Source organism: Rhincodon typus, chromosome 26 (genome assembly GCF_021869965.1).
Source record: "Rhincodon typus isolate 14 chromosome 26, sRhiTyp1.1, whole genome shotgun sequence".
NCBI classification, from domain to species: Eukaryota; Metazoa; Chordata; class Chondrichthyes; order Orectolobiformes; family Rhincodontidae; genus Rhincodon; species Rhincodon typus.
Window position 1 is genome coordinate 17,292,945 of NC_063357.1, and position 21,619 is coordinate 17,314,563.

Consider the following 21,619-nt stretch of genomic DNA (forward strand, 5'->3'; position numbering starts at 1 on the left):
AGAAGCCAGCTCACTACCACCTTCTCAAGCGCAACTAGGGATAGGCAATTAATTCTGGCCCAACCAGCAATACTTGCACCCCACGAGTGAATTTTTAAAAAGTAATGATTAGCTCAGAAATGTTTATATATATGTATATAAAATTGATGTGCATAGTATAAGATAAATCATTTTTGCAGAAACTTACATGACAATCTCTTTTTGAAATGTTGCTTACTATACTTTTATGAACCTGGTAAACATCATTCTAATAAATTTTAGAATTTTCTCATCAACCTGTTCAGCAATGTTAAGAGACACACCTCGAGAGAAGATGAAACTTGAACTAGGCCCCTTGGCTCAGAGACGGGCAAAACTACAGAGCCACAAGTGCCCCTTCAAAATATTTTTTAATCAATTTGTTAACATCAGACGTGTTATGAGGCAAATCTGAAGTAGGTGGGACTTGAACCCCAGTCTCTGGCCCAGAGGTAGGGACACTGCCATAATTTAACCTTGAAATTGCAATATTGCACTAGAAGATATTGAAAGAATGGAGTTGCAATTATGACTTCATTTTGTTACAAATAAACATGCTAGTTTAATGTTTACTGACATTGTTCAAAATTATCGTGTGGGTGTTTAGAAAATATAGAAGTTAAAATTTATCAGTTTCTTGAACCATTGAGCCAGTGTAACTTATTGTAACAAGGATGCTTTTAAAGTGAGCATATTTATGAAGTGGGAGCAGAAGTAGGTCATTTAGCACTGGAAGCCTGCTCTGCCATTTGGTAAGTTCTGTTGTGTTGATCTGTTTGTGTTCCAAATATTGAGTACTATGTCAGGGCAGTACTGAGTAGATTAAAACTGTGCATATCTTCACCCAGGAACACTAGCAGTCTTGTTGAAGAGTCTAGTAGTTAATTTAAATACATTTAAATGCTCTCCCACGCTGTACAAAAACAATCTAAACCATTGTAACACCAGGATTTCCCCAGAATCGTTTACCAGCTGGCCTCCCGGTCAAAGCTCTGGTTGATCATGGCCCTAGAGCAAATTTGCTTATTTTTGACCCAAAGCCCATTGGCCCTATGCCAGTGAGGCACAACCATCAAAATGGACAGGTTGCAAGTCCCATTGCAATTGTCAGGTTGTTGAATCTCATTCTTTGCTGGCAGGAAGAGTGGGGGAAATAGAACCTACCTCCATATGTCACGTTTAGTAATGTAGTTGCACTTTATATTTTATCAAAATATTTTACTAATTTATTTATAATTTTCAGTTATAGATTTATTTACTTACAAAAATGTTGCTACAAACCATAGAGCTCATTCAAAATTATATAGGATGTAAAAGGTGGTGCAGAATCTAATCAACTTAAAGTCGAGGAAGTTTTAATATCACCTTGAAGCCATTTAATTTAGCAGTTTTGCTGCAATTAATTGGGCTGTCCTGCTGAGCAACATTCAAATGGGTTTAATGCAAATTGTACAAATTACTGGCAACAATTTTGAAATGTTTAATTGTATGGTTATGCATTGTGAACTACATGGATATGACAAATAATTATATGAATGATTACTAGATATTTCAATTTTTGAAACCTACAATTTCTGTCCGTGTCTAGTACATAACGCACTGTAGAGTTATCAAGTCTATATGTAGTACATGTTTTACAGACAGGTATGAGTATAATGTAAATCACTTTTAATGATTAAATATCTGATACCTAAAAATAGTGAAACCTTTGTGATGGATTAACTAATTACAGCTGACAATTTACTATTGAATCCATTTCTCAAACCGTAGTTGATAGCCCACTCTTCTTGAGAATAATATTTGCTATGATGCTTAAAATGTAGCACGTAACTTGGTGGAAAGCATTCAGATTCTTTATTTTATAGCCTAGTGCAATTTTTGACCTTTTAAATCCTCATGATAACAATGGTGTTATTTTACAAGCAATCCCACTCACTAAATTTTAAATTCGTAAGTATTTAAGGAGGAAGGATCATTGCTGTTTATAGTCATGGAATGTTATGGAACACTTATGAAACAGACACAAGAGCACGTTAATTGGATTTTGTTACAGGAGGTTGATCCTTCTCTCCAGAAATTTTAATAGGAGAGGAATTGATGACATGATGGTAATGTTCTTCAGTTTTTCTTGCTGTATTCTGTTCTTTTTGAATTTTAATTATATGGTCTGAAATCTTTTTACACCAAGTAGTTGAATTATTTTGTATCTTGTAGCTTTAATTAGATTCAAGTTTTTTTTTCTCCCTGCATAAACTGTGTAACTTTAACAGTTAAAAGGTTATGGAGATTACAGTACCAGATAGTACCTGTGATAGTATGGTGCAATATTTTATTGTTCTGTTGAATAGATAAGCTTAAGAATGACAAAGACAAAAAGATCAACAGAATTTATCAATAAATTTCATTGAATAAACAGACTTTATTTCCTGTTCAGTGATAAATAAGCATTGCAAAAAAAACCCATTTTTTCCACAAATCTGATGTGATAAATTTGTATTGTATTAGTTATAAATAAAGAAATGTTTATACCATTGAACTTATGACACATAAGCTAAACATATGCAAGGCCATTAGCTTTGTTTTCAGTTCTGTTCAGAAGAATAAGAAATTGAGTTCAGAAGCAATATTTCAGTTCAGCTCAGAAGTCACCCAAGTTGAGTTCAGAAGCCATGTATACTACAGGCCTTCCAGCAGCCAACGGGAGACAGAGGAGAGAACATGTAGACAGATTTCGGAAAGATGTAAAAACAGCAGGGTTGTTGTGGTGGGAGATTTCAATTTCCCCTACATTGAGTGGGACTCACTTCATGCTAAGGGCTTGGATGGGGCAGAATTTGTAAGGACCATTTAGGACAGTTTCTTGACACAGTATGTAAACAGTTCAACCAGGGAAGGGGTTATACTGGACCTGGTTTTGGGAAATGAGCCTGGCCAGGTGCGTGAAGTTTCAGTAGGGGAGCATTTTGGGAACAGTAACCAGTCCTTGGGTGAAGTTGTTAAATTGGGGAAAAGGTGAACTACAACAATATTAGGCAAGAACTGGAGAATTTTGATTGGAGGCAGCTGTTTGAGGGTAAATCCACATCAGACATTGGGAGTACTTCAAACAGCGGTTGATAACTATTCAGGAGCTGCGCAGTGCTGTGAAAATGAAGGATAGGTGTGGCATGTTATATGTGATCCTTGGATGACCAGGGAAGTTATGACCTTGGTCAAAAAGAAAAAGGAAGCATATACAAGGTCGAGGAGGATACTTGAAGCACTTCAAGTATATAAGGGAAGTAGGAAAGAACTTCAACAAGAAATTAGAAGGGTTAAAAGGGGTCATGAAAAGTTGTTAGCAAACAGCATTAAGGAGAATCCCAAGGCTTTTTATGCGCGTATAAAAAGCAAGAGGATAGCCAGGAAAAGGGTTGGCCCACTCAAAGATAAAGGAGGGAATCCATGTGTGGAGCCAAAAGAGGTAGATGATGTCCTAAACAAATACTTTGTTCATGGTTAGAAAAGTTAATGCCAGCAGATCCGAGATTCTAGACTACCTGGTCATCTGGAATGTCCCTTATGTGTTTACTCTGCCTAGTCCTGTTAGAATTTTACACGTTTCTACATGATCCCGTCTCATTCTTTTACTCCTAACTGATCCAGTGTTTTTTCATAAGCCAGCCCTACCAACTCAAATCAATCTAGTAAACATTTGTTTCATACCTCCACAGTCAGATCATCCTTCCTGAGATGAGGAGACCAAACTGCAGATGTGGTATCACCAAGGTCCTGCACAATTGCAGCAAGTCATCCCCACTCTTGTACTCACATTGTCTTGCTACGAAGGCCAATGTACCATTTGCCACCTTCACCGTCTGCTGCACCTGCATGACTACTTTTGGCAATTAGTGAATGAGAACACCCAGATGTGATTGCACCTCTCCCTTTCCCAATCTCATTCCGTACAGATGATAATCTGCCTTCCTGTTTTTGCTACCAAAGTAGATAACTTCTCATTCATCTGCGTTATACTTCATCTGCCATGCATTTTTCCACTCACCCAACTTGTCCAAATCTCACTGAAGCATCGCTGCATCCTCCTCTGTTCACCATCCCACTCAGTTCTGTGTCATTTCAATGACTAATCACCACTCCAACTGAAGAAAAATGTGATCTATCGATTAAGGTTTTATTCTTGAATACGACTTGTCCAATAGTACCAATAGCTGGTAACATAACAGCATTATAACTTTGGAAGACAAGTTACTACCATGGAAACAGGAGAAGGTTATTCACCCTCCTGAGGCTGGTCTGCTATCTCATTAGGTGGCTAATCTGTGCTTCATCTCCGTTTATCTGCATTTGCTCCAGAGAAAAATATAATAAATAAGCGCAGTAGTAGACCACGTGGTACTTTGAAATTACTGCATCATTTCAATATGATCATGACTGATACCCCTTCTAAAGACTGTTGGTTTTTTTTTGATTGTGAGTAAAGTGTGAAAAGAACTGTTTATGTGAAAAAGGATTTGCTGCACTTCTTAAAAGCTAGTAAAGTAACACTCACTAAGAACTGTATACATAGCACTGTGTATTACAGGTAGTTCTCCTATAATGCATGTTTCATTAACGTGAATTGGCTGTAATGTGATTGATGAATAGTGGACACTGTTTGGATAACGCAAACTTTCTGCTGTACAGGTTTAGTGATTTTCTATAGCGATTTCCTATAATGTGATTTTCTATGGCAATTTTCTATAGCGCGAGGTCACACAATGCAGCTATTGCATTATAGGAGAAGTACCTGTATGTGATTGGCTCCCAGGCAGCTGAACAACTTGGGTTGTGAATGAAGGAGAAGGAACAGTATTTTTTCTATGATGAAAAGCTTGATGATAGCCAGTTTATTTCCCCTTTCCAATTGCTGTAAGCTATGACTTTTAATTCGTAAGTTCAGAATCTTTATGTAGGAACCAGGCCATTGTGTGCCTCCTGCAGTCAGATGAAAGTATCTGGTGAATGCAGATAGAGAAGTAGCATTCTGATCGGTACAATAATCATCCCAGCAAACTCTGTGGACAGGGACCACTGAACTGCCTTCCTAGTTCTTCCTTCTGCCCAAAGCACCCATGTTTGATTTTCCCAAATCGGAGTCTGGGTAGAGGGGGAGTTTATAAGGCTGTTGGAGTTTTAAGTAGTAGAGTTTTATATATATCAACAGTTCATAATTGTTTATCTGTAGCTAGAATCCATTTGTATTAAATAATAATTCTTGTTAAGTGCAGAAACCTGGTTCATGCTTTCTGTCAACCTGCACCTGAAAGACACAAATTGGGGGATGCTGAATGCTTTTTAAAATCTTTAACTTTTGTGACAACTCTAGGTGTAACACCCTCAACTCCACTTTGCTATCCCATATCCCTTGAGTTTCTGTAGGTTTAAAAATCTTTCGATCTTCAGCCTTGAATGTACTAATTGATAAGCATCTATAGCCCTTTGAGGAAATTTCTCCTAATCTCAATTCTAAATTACTAATCCTATGTTGCAATGGATTTCATTATATCTGGAGTTGATCAGTTAAGTTGTCCTAACTGATCCTTTCACAAACTTAAGTTCAAGAAATTTAGGATAAACTGCTTACCTTGAATTAACTTGATTGAGTGGTTTTTGAGAATTATGCTGAATGTGTACATTTCTAAATGTGAGGTTGAGTTAACTGTGATTCAGTTTTTTGCAAAACGATTACAAACATTCATCTGATGGCTTCAAACAGGGAATAAGAATTAACGTTTTAAAGGTGCATTTAAGTTAGTTGATCATTAAGCAGATTGATACTTAGCACTTATTACCGGATAGGTATTTTCCTAATCAACCTGTTCAGAGATGTTACTACACACCTCTGATGCAGGTGGGACTTGAAGCTTGGTCTCTTAGCTCAAAGTTAGGGACATTATGACTGTATCACAGGAGCCCTAATTACAGGATACGTTAGTTTCCATTGATTACGAAATTAAATGAAAGACTAGTGCCTAAGTTTTATCCAATAGAGAACAAAATAATTTTTCTCAAGCTGTAGTGTTATTCATTTAATTGCATGGAAAATAAAATTGTTTCTGACATGAGTATGGTTCAAGTGAGTTTCAGTATGTTAAATTGCATTGTAATGAACTAAACAACTTCTAAGTATTCATTTATGAACTTTTGAATCAAACAATTTTATATTTTAGTTCCAATGATATAATATATGAGTGACATCACTAGCGATTTAAATGTTGGAAATCAGATTGCGTTTGAATGTTAAAATTGCAGAAAACTGGAATTGGAATGGAAAGTTTTGTTGTTGGCTTAAAAATTAATTGCATTTTGCACCAGAATTGAATTAGTATTCAAGCTTAACTCTGGCCCTATCACATAGTTGAAGGAAACAAATCTTTGAGTGTGTCAGATGTAATGTAATGTAATTGTTTTTCATTTTGTTGGCCTTAGGTGTTTTTCAGAGCAGGAACTCTGGTTAAATTGGAAGAACAAAGGGATGAACAGACTAGAAGGAATATCACACTGTTCCAGGCAGCTTGCAGAGGATACCTTGCAAGACAATATTTCAAGAAGAGAAAGGTATGACATTTGACAGAGCTTTATAAAACCAATAAAGAGTTCATTCTAAACATGCTTTTTGTACTTTTTGTCATCTTTCATTTTAAACTATGCAATGGTACAGCAAAGAGGAGGCTATTTGGCTCATCAAGACTGAGCAGGCTTTTCTGAATTTTACTGTAATCCTTCATCCCAGGAGCCTTCCTGGTAAATCTCTTTCACAACCTTGCTAAAGCTTCACATCTTTTCTATAAAATGTGGGACCTAAAAGAAGTGTTTACAGAGTTTCAGCTTGCTACCTGCTGTACTCCATGCTTCTATTTATAATCCTCAGAATCACATTTAGTTTATTATTTTTTTTAATCTGGCCTAGTCACATTCAAAGGTTTGTGAACAGCATCACCACTGTCAATATTCTTCCACTCTAATACTTCATAAAGGTTGTGGGGGTCCTGAGAGAGTACCAAGGAAATTACCTACAATTTTTTTTGTACTTTTGTATTCATTCACTGGACGTGGGCATCACTGGCTAGGCCAGCATTTATTACCCAATCTTAATTGCCCAGAAGGCAGTTAAGAATCAACCACATTGCAGTTGGTCTGGAGACACATGTAGGTAAGGAAAAATCTTTCGATCTTCAGCCTTGGTTTTTTGACAATCATTAATGGTTTCATGATCGTCTTTAGACTACTTAATTCCAGATTTTTATTCAACTCAATCTGCTGTGGGTCTCTGGATTAGTAGCCTAGTGATAATACCACTAGGCTATTGCCTGCCCAAATTATTCTAGAGAAAGAGGAAGTTTTATGACAGGGTTAATTTGGAGAAACTGGAATTGTTGTTTTTGGAGGAAGAAAGTTTGAGAGAAGATCTGATTGAAGTGTACAAAATTATGTCCAATTTAGATAAGACCGACAAAGGAAAGCTGTTCATGATAGCTGATGGTATACAGATGTGGGACACAAGTTTTTGAACAAGCAATGCAGGGGGATATAAGGAACAAGGGATTTTTTTTACAGTGAGTGGTAATGACCTGGAATAGAGAGATGTTGACAGAAGAAATGGACAGGAACTTGAAGGAAATAAAGTTTCAGGGCTACAGACACAAACAAATAACGGATTAGCTGGATTGGTCTTCAGAAAGTTGGCATTGATTTGATTGCTGACTGGCGTTTTTGTTTTGTAGTGACCCTTTGATTCTGTCATTTAGCTTGTATTGTATTTCCTCATTCTTCCTACCAAAACGTATCACTTCATCTTTTGTGTGTTGAATTTAACCTGATGGGTGTGCATGCAACATTAGAACATAACAGTAGCAGCCATGAATAATACCTTGGCATAGCATAAATATGGATTTCCAGCTTGGTAGACCATGTTTTCCATGTCATGGTGCACTTTAATTAATTCAGTTTGTATTGCAATTACAGAAAGTTTCTACTTCCCTTTTTAGGGAGGTTTATCTCGGAAGTATTTTAAATAAACTGATCTTGGCTTTAAGATGGTATGACCAACCAATCTGACTAAAGCTAATTAATTAACTTTTAGGTTCAAGAACTAGCTATTCGTTGTGTCCAGAAAAACATTAAAAAGAACAAAGGAGTCAAGAACTGGCCGTGGTGGAAACTATTCACTACTGTCCGGCCATTAATTGAGGTTCAGTTAACAGAAGAGCAATTACGGGGCAAAGATGTAAGTACTTTGGACTCAAATTTAACATAACATTTTATTTTGTATAGTCATAGATAAATGCTGCTTTTTCATGTTATAAGTTTGCAGTTACATTTTTATCATCGTACAGAGTTATTGTTTTATATGTAACATAAGATTTGAATATACAAAATGCCCAAAGAACATGAAGCAGGGATTGCTTATTCCACTGGCATCAGATCATTACAAGCATGAAGGGAAATTAAGAATAAATGAGAAACTGTTTATACAATATATAGGGAATGACCATGTGAATGACATTGGGCTGAGGGAATTCCTTTGTTTTTCTCCTCTTTCTTCCTGTGATAACATCTTTAAAGCCATGGGGAATCATTCATTAATCTCCTCGTGAAAGTGTTGACTATGAGGTCCCTTGGTAACAGGCAATAGCTGGAACTCATCACCTGAGTCCTTTATAGGGCCTTTTTGGGGACTGCACAGTGGTTCAGTCATTAGGGCTGCTGCCTCATGGGGACCCAGGTTTGGTTCTGACCTTGGGTGACTCTGTGGAGTTTGCACGTTGTCCGTATGGGTTTCCTCCAGGTTCTGTGGGTTTTGGGGCCCTCATAGCAAAGTGGTAGTGTCCCTACCTCTGGACTAGTTCAAGTACCACCTGCTCTCGAGGTGTGTAGTAACATGTCTAAACAGGTCAATTAGAAAAATAAGATAATGTCCCTATGTGTGGACCAGGAGGCTCGCTCTTGACTGTGCTGGTGGTGGATAGTAGTTCTTTTTCAAAAAAAAATAAAAAAAGTCAGTGATTTTACCATTGGGAAAGTTGCTCAGTTGTGTGTGATAACACTTCTGGGTAGAAAAGATAAATAGGGCCCTTGTGTTGGGGTTCTTGATTGTGTCCCTACCTCAGAGCCAGGAGAACTGGGTTCAAGTCCTACCTATTCCAGAGGTATGTAACATAATCTCTGAACAGGTTAATTAGAAAATAGGTGGATAAACGATGGAATTAAAAAAAAAAAAAGGCCCTTGTGGGCCAGCAGTACTACCCCTACCTCTGAGCCAGAAGGACTGGGTTCACGTCTCACCTGCTCCAGAGGTGTGTAATAGCATCTCTGAAAATATCATAAAGCAGACCCAAGAGCTCTAATGGTGTAATAGTGCCCCTACCCCTGAACAATGATACCTGGTTTCAAGTCCCACCTTCTCTGGAACGGTGTAACAACATCTCTGAGAAGGTGGATCAGGAAAATATCTATTAAGTAGACCAGGGGTCTATTGTGGCGCCATGGTGGCATCCCTGCTTGAGTTAGAGGACCTGGGATCAAGTCTCACCTGCTCCAGAGGTGTGTAAAAACAACTCTGAACAGACCGATGTAAAAAAAAATAAACAAAAATAAAGCAGACCCAGGTCTACATTTGGGCCCTGATGGCACAGTGATAGTATCCCTGCTTCTTAGCCAGAAGCTCCAGGTTCAAGTCCCATCACTTCAGAGCTCTGTTACAACACATGTGAACAGGTTGATTAGGAAATAAAGCAGACTCAGAGATGGATCTGCAGAACTGTCTGTCCTGGGGTGGGACTAGCCTACTTATCCCATGAGTAGTAGCTGTATTTTGGTGTTCAACAGTAAATAATGTTCATTTCCAGTCAGGTTTCCTGAGTTATTACACTTCCACCATTCCTTCCCTCCACTGAAGAATTTGCCAGCAAGTTGTTGTTCAACTGATCTAGCTGCCCTCCCTCACCACTGCTACATGTTGGTGGAGTTCCCGTTATGTACGTTCAACTATTAAAAATTATGATTACTGGATAGTGAATGGTGGGCATTTTGGTCACAATAGTAACTAATTCTATTTGCTGTCAAATCAATTTGTATTTGTATGGATATATGTAGTTCCTTGTCTATCTCATACTAATGTGTGTGTATATATACTTGTGTGTTTCTCCCTCCCTACTTAATCACCACACAATGTCAGGTGAATTTTATCTATTATCCTTACTTCCCCATCCTCTTCCCGCCATCCATGGACATCGAGGCCAACTATACTATCTTTTGACCTAGACTGTTGGGAATTAAATTTGCAATCTTTGTGATCTGTATTATAGTTCAGTCTCTGAGTAGGTGGATTCACAGAGGTAATGACAAACAGCATATGTTATGGTTTCAATGCAAGTCTTTGAAATTAATATTAAAATATTATATTGTAATGACATTATTTTCCCCAATAGTGCACTTAGAATAAACTATATGGGAAAAGTTGCACTTATTCAAAGTATTTATTAGAGTTAATAAATATGAAAATATAACAATCTTTTAGCTATGATTTGAAGTTTAATTAAAAGTTTCATTTATTGGGATTTATAATATTGGTCGAGATTTCTGCCTCAGTTTGCTTCGCTGATGCACCTTTGAAGCTGAGGAAGTCTCAATATAAGCACATTTTTTGTATTTATGCAGGAAATTTAAACTTGCACTTGATAATTTTGCTCTGATCAGATTACTCCATGTTTGGCCAAAATTATGCAAACTTGAGTTGTTTGTTCAACATTTATCCTGTTTTGTTGCAAATACTTACTTAAAACTTTTCAGAGAAGGTCAAAAGCCCCCTCAGGAGCATAGCTGTAAGTAACTAAGCTGGAGTATCAAAGCATAGCAGTAAAACAAACCCTGCCACTACTTGTGTTGAAGACGTGACCCTTAGCAAAGTTAAGATTTCATCTTAACATAATAAAATAACAAATCAATATTAGCCCACCATTCATGCTGGCCTTGAAGAAAGCTGGACTGCAAGATTTGGCAATCTCAGTGGTGAAAATGCTGTCTCTCTTGATATTTCAATTCCTCTTGATATGTACTATTCCTCAATGGGAGTTTCTAGCATTGAGCTATTTTCAGCTTATGCATACATGAGGAGTAATGTCATCAAGCTGCTAAAACATTCAATTGATTTAAAAATTTTCCACAAGCTACAAACCAGGAAATAATAAAGTGTTAATACAGTGTTTTAAAATTCTTGAAGAGTGAATTAAGATTCGAAAATATGCACAGACTCAAGATAGAAACTGAAATATCATAAATAAACTTCTGAAAATAAAAATGTAATTGCTTAAAAATGTAGTTTATAAAGTGTAATAATTGTACACCTTGGGGAAAAAAATTAACCGTGCTACTTTTTGAAGGCCACGTCAGTTATATGGCAATACTTACTGCTCAGATTGCTGTTTAAATCCCAGTTACACCATGTTGAGCAAAGCTTAATTTTTAAGGAGTTTCTGATAGTGCTAATGGTGTGGAAAAGGAGAGGTTCACGCCAATTCCTGTAAGACAGAATGTTCCCAGTCACTGAACAAGAAAGGTTGGAAAACCACTTAAGATTGATGGAACGAAGATTCGTGACATTGGGGAGATTTGTGACGTTAAGAACAAAAAGGTTCTATTTTCTACCCAAGTGTTGATTGGTGTGACAAGATTCCCTCTAGTAAGTGACAAGAGATCTTTTTGCATACATTAACATCCTGATTATGATGTCATTTCTCCTCATTGATATGAAGTTTCCCATTCTCCCATGTGCCAGATAGAAACTGGATAGTGTCAATTATTGACCTGAAATGCCAACAATTGCCCATTCTCCAACACAGCTGCCACCACCAGAAACTCCAGGTCCCTGTCAGTGAAGTGGTATTCCAGTTTCCTTCTATTTGACATATCTACGGCAATTGGCAGGAACTGTGCCGGACGTCTGCAGATGCTAGCACTTGACTGGGCGCATGCCTAGGCAATAAAGGTGGCATCAGCACCAGGACTCATGTGCGGTCCCGTCATATGCTTCTGCCTGTGACAAGTGGGGTGCCAGAGGGATGTGGTGCATAGTAATAAGGTGAATTTGGGAAGATAGCATGAGAAAACTAAGGCAAGTGGAGAGAAGCTCTTCATGAAACTCGCCAAAATTGACACCTAGCAAATTTCTGATACAATTCAACCTGCGGTTTCTTCAGTTGCTTTGGTAGGGTATGAGGCTGATGGTAGTGACCATAGCAAAGCAATGAAAAGCAACTGGCAAATTTTAAGACTTACATATTATTCTGCACCACTGCTAAATCTTTAAGTTGCATTTGACCTCAGGAGTAATAATGGTAAATGTAATGGTTTGCAGTCAAAACCTGATTTATATCAATGTAGACTTCAATGTTATAACTGTATTTCTGTGTAGAAGGGAATGCTGTCAAGATAACATTTTTAGAAAGTGACTGACATAGATTTTGTTTGAGCATTATCAATGTTTTTATAGTTTACCTTAAATTTTCATGTCCGGAAATGTTTCTGAAGTATAAGTGACTTTGTAAGAAATGCTATCCATTAAGTTTTGAGAAGATGGGAAATGTAAGACATATATAAAAAAATCAGTTTCAACCCTGTTAAACATTTTATTCATAGTGTAGTTAAAAAATCCATTAAACTATCTTAAACTATTAAAAGTTGGGGTTAAAGTTGCATTTCATTTTGTCACTCATTATATAAGAGATAACTGGGAAATATGGTGTTTCGCTGTATTAGGAGGAAATTCAACAGCTACGGAGCAAAATAGAACGAGTTGAAAAGGAGCGTAACGAGCTACGGCTAACCAGTGATCGCTTAGAAAGCAGGGTAAGATAATAATTGTGAATTTTCTGTATATTTGGTATTTCAGTCTTTCCCAGCATACTTCATTTGATGCAGAACAGCAAATGACATATGGAATTAAAATGTTTAGACTTTTCTATTATGGGTAATGTTTCCAATTGCAAGCCATCATTACACTTCAAAAGAAATGAGAGAGAGCAGTGTAATAAATATTCAAAAGTGGTAATCGACATAAAATTAACGGAAATAAAGTTTAAAATTAACAACACTAATCTACCTTGTACTTTCATCTATGATATTAAGGCTGAATTTTGTTCTAATTTAATAATAATTTAAATGCAGTTAAAAACCAAAATGAAAATGACTTAAATTCACGGTGTGATCACAAACGCAGCTGCAATATGTAAATGGTTAAAATGTAATTTTATGCATTCTGTAGCTCAGTGAATAACTACACATTCTAACAGGCTAACAACCATTTGAAATATAATGTTTAATTTGTTTTGGGGTGAAATCTGCATCGTATGAGCAGAGGGAAATGCACCACTTGAGAGTTCTTTGGCTTTGTGACTTACCTGATTTAGTTGGAGGTTGGCCTTCCCACTCCTAGGTGGGTTGAAGTTCCTAAGCGACCAATGTCAGCAGCAAAGCAGGGCTCACGCCAATGGGCTATCGGGTGTACCCTGGCAATCTGCGTTGGGTGGGACCCTCCTAATCCACTATTCTTTGTCCTCTGGACGGTGCTGCTTGAGCAAGAACAACAACACCACCCTAACTGGTGCCTGTTTGACTAAAAACACATTGAGCTTCCCTACTCATCTGTCTTGTGGACATCCAGCAGTGTCTGGGCCCAATATCTGGGTCTCTTGTAGTCCCAACAGTGGCCACCATTTCTGATAGCACTGCTGGGGCTGAAGACCCTCTATTGGCCAGGATGGCCAACAGTCGTCTTGATTTGCCATTTAATTTAGTTGGGGCTTCCAGCATTGATCAGAATGGATTTTCCAGTGGCTTTCTCTCATTGGATGGGACCACTGCTACAGCCATTAAATTCAGACCAATGAGTCATAGTCAAAAAAATGGTTGGCATCAGTTCCTGGCCTGCACATTGAAGTAATGTTAATGCACATCAATTCAAATCTAAAATTATTTTTCCAAATTTGTGCATTTTAAATAATAGCTCACAGGTACTGCATCAGTAGATTAATATCTATAAACTGATTTCAACAACAGCTGGGAGACCTGACATCAGAATTAACAGATGAGAGAAATACTGGTGAATCAGCAACTCAACTTCTAGAGACAGAAACTGCAGAAAGGCTACGATTAGAGAAGGAAATGAAGGAGTTGCAGGTGGGTTAATTTTCTAAATTGTTGAAACTTTGCCAGGCATTACAGTACTATATTTATGATTTGTAAAGGAAATTCCAGGATTTTTACCTCTGAGTTTTTTTTAAAAATTCATTCATGGGATGAGTGTGTCGCTAACTAGCTCAGTATTTATTGCCCATCCCTAATTGCCCAATGCACAGTTAGGAGCCAACCAAATTGCTGTTAGTCTGGAGTCCCATGTAGGCCAGACCAGGTAAGGATGGCAGCTTCCTTTCCTAAAGGGTGTTAGTGAACCAGATGGGATTTTCCTGACAATGGATTCATGGTCATCATTAATTCCAAATATATAATGAATTCAAATTCCACCATCTGCCAAGGTGAAATTCGAATCCAGATCCCCAGAATGTTATCTGGGTCTCTGGATTAAAGGTCCAGTGAGAATACCACTAGACCATTGCCTCCCCATTCAACTCGAGGCATAGCTACCAATATTGAAGGAGCTAGTATCCAAGATATGCAAGAGAGCAGAATTAGAGGAGCACAGTTATCTTGGAGGCCTAAAGGAGGTTATAGAGATGGGATGGGAATATTTGCTAATTGAGGCAGTAAAGATAAATGTAAACTTAAACGTTGATTTTTCTGGTTAGGCTCAGTTTCATTACAAACAATAAACAGCTAAACAGCACAAAACAAACAGTTTTGTTGAAGCATTTCAAGCTCGCATTTATGCTCCTCCAAAGTTTCGAACTTTTCTCCACCTACTTAACAGCGTGAACCATGAACCATATGGTCAATTCCCTTCTCTCTCATATGAAGGCATGGAGAGATTTGAAGCCAGGATAATGTTTTAATAATATTGGAACAAGGGTACACTGTAGGGGTCAGAAGAGAGTATTCATAATGTTGCTTGGGCTGGAGCGATATAGCTATGAAGAGAGACAAGATAGGCTGGGCTTATTTTCCTTAGAGCAAAGAAGGCTGAAGGGGGATCTGATTGAGGTGTGCAAAGTTCAGAAGGATGTAGACAGGATTGCAAGGGAGAAACTATTCCCCTCAGTTAAGGTGTCAATACCGGGTTCGTACAGTTTTGTGGTAAGGAGCAGGAGGTTCACATGGGATTTGAAGAAAACTGACTGACCAGAACAGTTCTGAAGAAGGGTCACTGGACCTGAAACATTAACTGTGATGTCTCTGCACAGATGCTGCCAGACCCTGCTGAGTTTTTCCAGCAACTTCTGTTTTTGTTTCTGGTTCCAGCATTCACAGTTCTTTCAGTTTTATTTTACTAGAGTGAGTATTACCTTGGATGAGAGTTTTCGCAGCAGATGATCTCAGGTGGGGTGGAAGTGAGCAGAGATTGAAATAAGCAAATCTGGTAGTGGAGAATATATGTGATCAGAAGCTAACTTCAGGGTTAAGTATAATGCCTGTTAGGTTAAAAACAGCTTCATTGCTCCCAGGGCATACTTTGGTACTGTAGAATTTTTTTATTCATGGGATATGGGCATCTTTTGGCTAGACCAGCATTTATTGCCCGTCCCTAATTTCCAGAGGGCAGTTAAGAATCGCCTATGCTGCATCTCACGCAGGCCAGATCAGATAAGGATGACAGATGGGTTTTTCCAAAGTCGGCAATGGCTTTATGATCATGATTAGACCCTTAACTCCACATTCTGTATTGAATTCAGATTCCACCATCTACCTTGGTGGGATTTGAACCCTGGTCCTCAGAACATTAGCTGAGTTTCTGGTTTAATAGTCTAGCAATACAACCACTGCTCAATGCCTTCCCTTAATATGCTAACATATAAGTTTGTGAAGCAATGCCAGTAATTTAAAGATTTATTAATATTCCGAAAATTGTTAAGTATTATCGTAAGCATCTTGCATTTCAGGCCAAATATGATGGAATGAAGAAGGAGATGGAGTCAATGGAAATGGAAGTAATGGAAGCTCGGCTTATCAAAGCAGCAGAACTAAATGGAGATTTGGATGATGATGACTCTGGTTAGTTACTTGGTTTCAATACGTAACCTATTTTTTGTGCTGTATGTTTTATTTATCCCAGCCATTCCATGCAGGCATTTATGCTTCTCTCAGACTTCTTCATATTTTCTTTTTTGTTTCATGTTTGCTAACGGGACATGAGTGTCAATGGCTAAGTCAGCATTTATTTTCCATCTATAATTCTTTTCGCAAAGATGGTGATGAGCTGTCTTCTTGATTCATTGCAGTCCTTAGGAAATGGGTACACCCCAGTGCTGTTTGTAATGAGTTCCAGGATTTTGACCAGGTGACAGTAAAGGAATGGTAATATAGTTCCAAGTCAGAATGCTGTGTGGTTTAGAAGGAACTTGCATGTGATGGTATCCTGTGCATCAGCTGCCCTTGTCCTTCTAGGTATTAGAGGTCACAGGTGTGGAAGATGCTGTCAAAGGAGAATTGAGTTGTGGAATACATCTTGTAGATATAACGTATTCCTTCCAATGTATATCAATGGAAACGTGAGTGCAGGTTGAAGGTGGTGATGGGCTGCTGATCCAATAGAATGCTTTGTCCTAGATGGCATTGAAAGACTTGAGTGTAGTTGCAACTTCACTCATCTAGCCAAATGGAAATTATTCCATTACATTTCTGATATGTGCTTTGTAGATGCTGGACAGACAGTGGGGAGACAGTAGAATTCCTATTCTCTAATCTGTAGTCACAGTATTTGTATGGCAGGCCCAGATCATTTTTTAGTCAATGGTAATTCCAGGAATAATGTTAATAGATGATCAGCAATGGTAATGACATTGAATATCAGCGGGAGATGGTTAGATTCTGTCTAGTTTGGGACAGTCACTGCACACCACTTACATGGCACGAAGGTTAACTGTCACTTATCAGCCCAAATTGGGGTGTTGTCTCAATCTTGCACCATATTGACACCAGAGATAGTAGGAACTGCCGATGCTGGAGAATCTGAGATAACAAGGTGTAGAGCTGGATGAACACAGCAGGCCAAGTCTGGACCCGAAACATCAGCTTTCCTGCTCCTCTGATGCTGCTTAGCCTGCTGTGTGTTCATCCAGCTCTACACCTTGTTATCCCATATTGGCACCAGCTGCCTCAATATCCAAGGAGTCACGAATAACGTAATCATCTGCAAATATCCCCAGTCATGACCATAGGATAAAGGGCAGGTCACTAATGGAGCAGCTGAAGATAATTGGGTCTCAGGCACTACCCAGATGTACAGGGACTGAGATGATTGACCTCCAGAAGTCCTAACATCATCCTTTGTGCTAGCTATAACTCCAACCAACAGATGGTTTTCTCTTATTCCCATTGACTCCAGTTTTGTTTGAGATCCTTGAAGTCTTTCTTGACAAATGTTGCCTTGATATCAAGGCCAGTCTCTTTTATCTCTGTTTGGACTAAATCAGTAATGAGATCAGGAGCTGAGTGGCCTGTTGGAAAACAACAGTTCATTGCTGAGCAACACCAATGCCAACCCTTTCCATCATTTTGCTGATGATCAAGAGCAGATGATAATTGGCCAGATCGGATTTATTTTGCTTTCTGTTTAGATGACATTCCTGGGAACTTTACCACATTGCTATCTAAATGTCTATATTTTGTGGTACTGAACCAGCTTAGCTAAGTGTGCACCTAGCTCTGGAGCTCAAGAATTCTATTGTGGAGTGGCGTTAGATCACTGGCTTTGCAGTATCTAGAGCTTTTGATTGTTTCTTGATTTCACATGGAGTGAATCGAAGATTGATATCAATGTTGCTGAGGCCCTCAGGAGGAGGTCCAGATTTATCAACTACTTTACACTTTTGGCTGAAGATAGATCCAAATATTTCAGCATTGACTTGTGTTTATTGTTAATTTGTTCACAGGATAATGGCATCACTGGCAAGGTCAGCATCATCTTTTATTATCCTTGAAGGTGGTAGTGAACTGCCTGCTTAAACTGAGGCAGTGCTTGAGATGTAGGGACACCTACTTTGCTTTTAGGCGTGAAGTTCCGGGATCTTGACCCTATGGCAAAGGACAAATAGGGTTCCCATGCATCTGCTATTCTCATTCTTCTAGGAAGCGGAGGTCATGATTTCAAAGATGTTTTTGAAAGAGGCGTGGTGATTTTCTGCAATATGTCTTTTAAATTGTACACACTGCTGTCACAGTTCCTTGGTGGTGAAGGGAATGACTGTTGAGGTTAGTGGACGGGATGCAGTCAAAGGGCTATTTTGTCCAGGATTGTGTCAAGCTACTTGAATGTCATTTGGCCTGCAGAGATCCAGGCTAGTGGATTGTACCCCAAAACGTGCCCTTGACTTCTGCCTTGAAATGGTGTACAGGCAGTGGGGAGATCGGGTAAATTACTTGTCATAGAATCTGACCTACTCTTGTAAATATAGTATTTATTATGGCTGGACTAAGTTCAGCATCTAGAGAATAGTAACACTCAGGATGTTGATAGCACAAATGTGCTGGGCTACCTAACATCTCAGCATAATCTGCTATTGTCTCCTTTCTCATATTCCTATATAGCTTTACCTTATTTGCATTAATATCATTTTGCTTTAAGTGTTTCTCTGTGACAGCAAGCTCCACATGCTCATCGTTCTCTATGCAAAGGTATTTCTTCTGAATTCCCTATTCGATATGTTGGTGAGTATCTTGTATTAATGGTCTCTTAGTTTTGCTCTTCTCCATAAGTAGAAATACACTAGGCTGAATCTTAACTTTTTTGCGGCAAAGTGTCAGATGTGTCAAGTTTCTTGGATTGTGTTTCACCATGAGGTTTAGCAAGATCTCTTGCCGTATCTTGCCCAACATGCTTCATTAATTGTCTATCTTGCCCCTCTGGAGCCGCTGTTGCCTGATTCTAGCCCCATCTTACCCACAGTCATTCCCAGAAGAGCTTACCACTGCCAGGATATCCCAGAATTGACCAATCTTACTGGTGCAGGTGCCATCTTTAAAAGGCCATTACGTACCCAGACAAGCATTGTTAGTTTGGAGTTGCACAGCATATTTCTTGATATTTATCCTGGCTGCGGCAGACAACAAAAAAATGGCATCCTGCCTTGTGGGCTGGTCCCTAGAGGTCCTGCTGGATGGGATAGTGCAGAGATCAGATGTCCTATTTCCCACCCCCAGGGTCTATCAGTGGAAACCACAAACTATACCAGACTGGTCAATGCAGTCTCAGCTATTTGGAGGAGAGCTCAGCAATTTAGGAAGCATGTCAGTGACCTACTTCACTCTACCAATGTAAATCCCAATGTTGTCGTCTTGCCACCTAACGCTCACTCTGTCTCTGTTACTGTACCCACCTACCACTCTCACTATTGCCTGCAACATCTTCCTTCGCTTGCTGCACCCACCCCAATCAGAAACAACAGTAACTCTGTATGCCATCCGTGCTGCCTGCTGATTCGCTTGGGACACTTCCCAGCCTGCACTAAAAATAACAGCTGTGCCACACAATTTTGTCTGTGGCAGAAAGAGTCAACATCCAACACGTTACCCCTTATGAGAAAATCCTGATTCTGACTGCCTCGAGCAGCTAACCGACAGTATTCAAACCTGCCAGCTGGTGTCGGCGTCTGCATCTGCCCTTGACTTACTGTGTCAGTACATCCTTTGCAAAGTCTATCTCTCTTGACTGAGGCCTGTTAACAACTGTGAAAAGATTCCAGACCGTATGTTTCAACTAAACACCATGTTAATACTTCAGTCTTGAGGGCCTGGTATTTCTGGTTGAGAGGGCAAAGTGTAGAAAGGCAAGGCAGAGTTGCTGTGTACATCCAGGTAGGTTCAAAAGTGTAAGTAGTTGCTCAGAGAGCAAGTGAAAATCCCATAGTTGTGGCTTCATCCAGTCCATGAGTTTGGATTTCCACTCCCCCTCCCACTCCCACTCTCCCTCCCACTCCCACTCCCTGAGTGACATGTCCATCCTGGGCCGCCTCCTGTGTCACAATAACACCACCCGCAAACTGGAGGAGCAGCATCTCCTATTCCACCTTGGGACCCTACAGCCCAGAGGCCTAAACATGGATTTCACCAGTTTTAAAATCCGTCCCCCCCCCAAACCTTGGCTTCATCCCGCGTCCAACCCTCCCTCTTATCCCCCACCTCCTTGACCCTGACACACAACTTGTGCATTTTCTCTTCCACTTAACTGGCCCTCCCACCACACTGACCAATCCCCACCACTGCCTACCTGCACTCACCTATCACCATCCCACCTACCTTCCCCAGCCCCACACCACCTCTCTCTTTATTTCTGATCTCCCTTCCCCTCCCCATTTCTGAAAAAGGGTCACAAGCCAAAACTTCAACATCCCTGCTCCGCTGATGCTGCCTGCACTGCTGTGTTCCTCCAGCTCCACACTGTGTTGTCTCTGACTCCAGTATTTACAGTTCTTGCTACCCCAGACTGTATGGGGTCTCTGCAGATACCAGACATTCAACTTTGATCACTATTCATGCACAGAGATACTGGACATTCCACTTAATCAAAATACTTTCACACCTACTCTTAACTGTCAGGAAGCCAATTGACTTCAAAGGGTACACCAATAACACAATGGCAAGAGCAGATTTAGCATGAAGATAAGAGGCCCGCAATTAGTATAATTGCAGACCTTGACCTCACCTGAGAGAGCTACCGCCCTGAGAGCGATTCCCCACAGCCATTTCCAGAAGAGGGTTCCAAAAGAGCTATCTCCCCAAGAGCTAGGCCTGCAGCTACCACTGGGAGAGGGATCCCAAGGTGTGTGATTCTCCTTGAGAACTATTTGCACAGCCATCTCCAGAAGAGGGATCTGGGCAGCAATCCGGAAACCTATTGACACAGGCCTGTCCCATACCAGGGGAACCAATGGCAACCGACCGCGACCAGCAGACCTGACAACCGACGACATCCGAAAGCCACCGACCTGACTGACAAGGCCTCAGATTTCCTGAGGTGAAAACTGGCTAGCAAAAACCACCAGATAGTAAGGAAAACCAAGTACTCACCCGATAAATCCACTACACGTCCTGCTGCATCAGTGGATTGAACCCAGACTGGAGGCCTACACTGTTCCAAGTCTCCATCGAAACACTAGCTACAGCAAGTAGGAACGGCCAGCTGTACTTAAAAATCGTGTTTATCCCCAGTGGTGAGCTTAAAATCTCGAGACCCCAAAGTATCCAACCTAGCTAGCAGAGAGGGGAAGGTGGGTGGTTACATTGCAGGAAACCTCAAGGGTACGAAGCCTGAATTAAGTTTCTATGATCAAAACCTGCTGTTTAGTTCCAATAGTCTTTAACTTGTATTTGATTTAATAGTGTATTTAACCACTGTCCTCTGCATAATTGATTATGTCAGTTGCACTGTTTGTTGTATTTGCCTTTATTTCTTGTG

General features: G+C 39.6%; 1 protein-coding gene across 8 annotated transcripts in view; it reads left to right on the forward strand.

Moving 5' to 3' along the window:
• Positions 1-21,619, forward strand: part of myo18ab (myosin XVIIIA b) — a 296,427-nt gene that overhangs the window by 190,058 nt on the left and 84,750 nt on the right. For all 8 annotated transcript variants that reach the window (XM_048612570.1, XM_048612572.1, XM_048612571.1 and 5 more), the window contains 5 exons: positions 6,487-6,615; positions 8,141-8,284; positions 12,814-12,903; positions 14,113-14,232; positions 16,107-16,218. In XM_048612570.1, the coding sequence (XP_048468527.1) occupies positions 6,487-6,615; positions 8,141-8,284; positions 12,814-12,903; positions 14,113-14,232; positions 16,107-16,218 (595 nt within the window). The remainder of the gene's footprint in view (positions 1-6,486; positions 6,616-8,140; positions 8,285-12,813; positions 12,904-14,112; positions 14,233-16,106; positions 16,219-21,619) is intronic.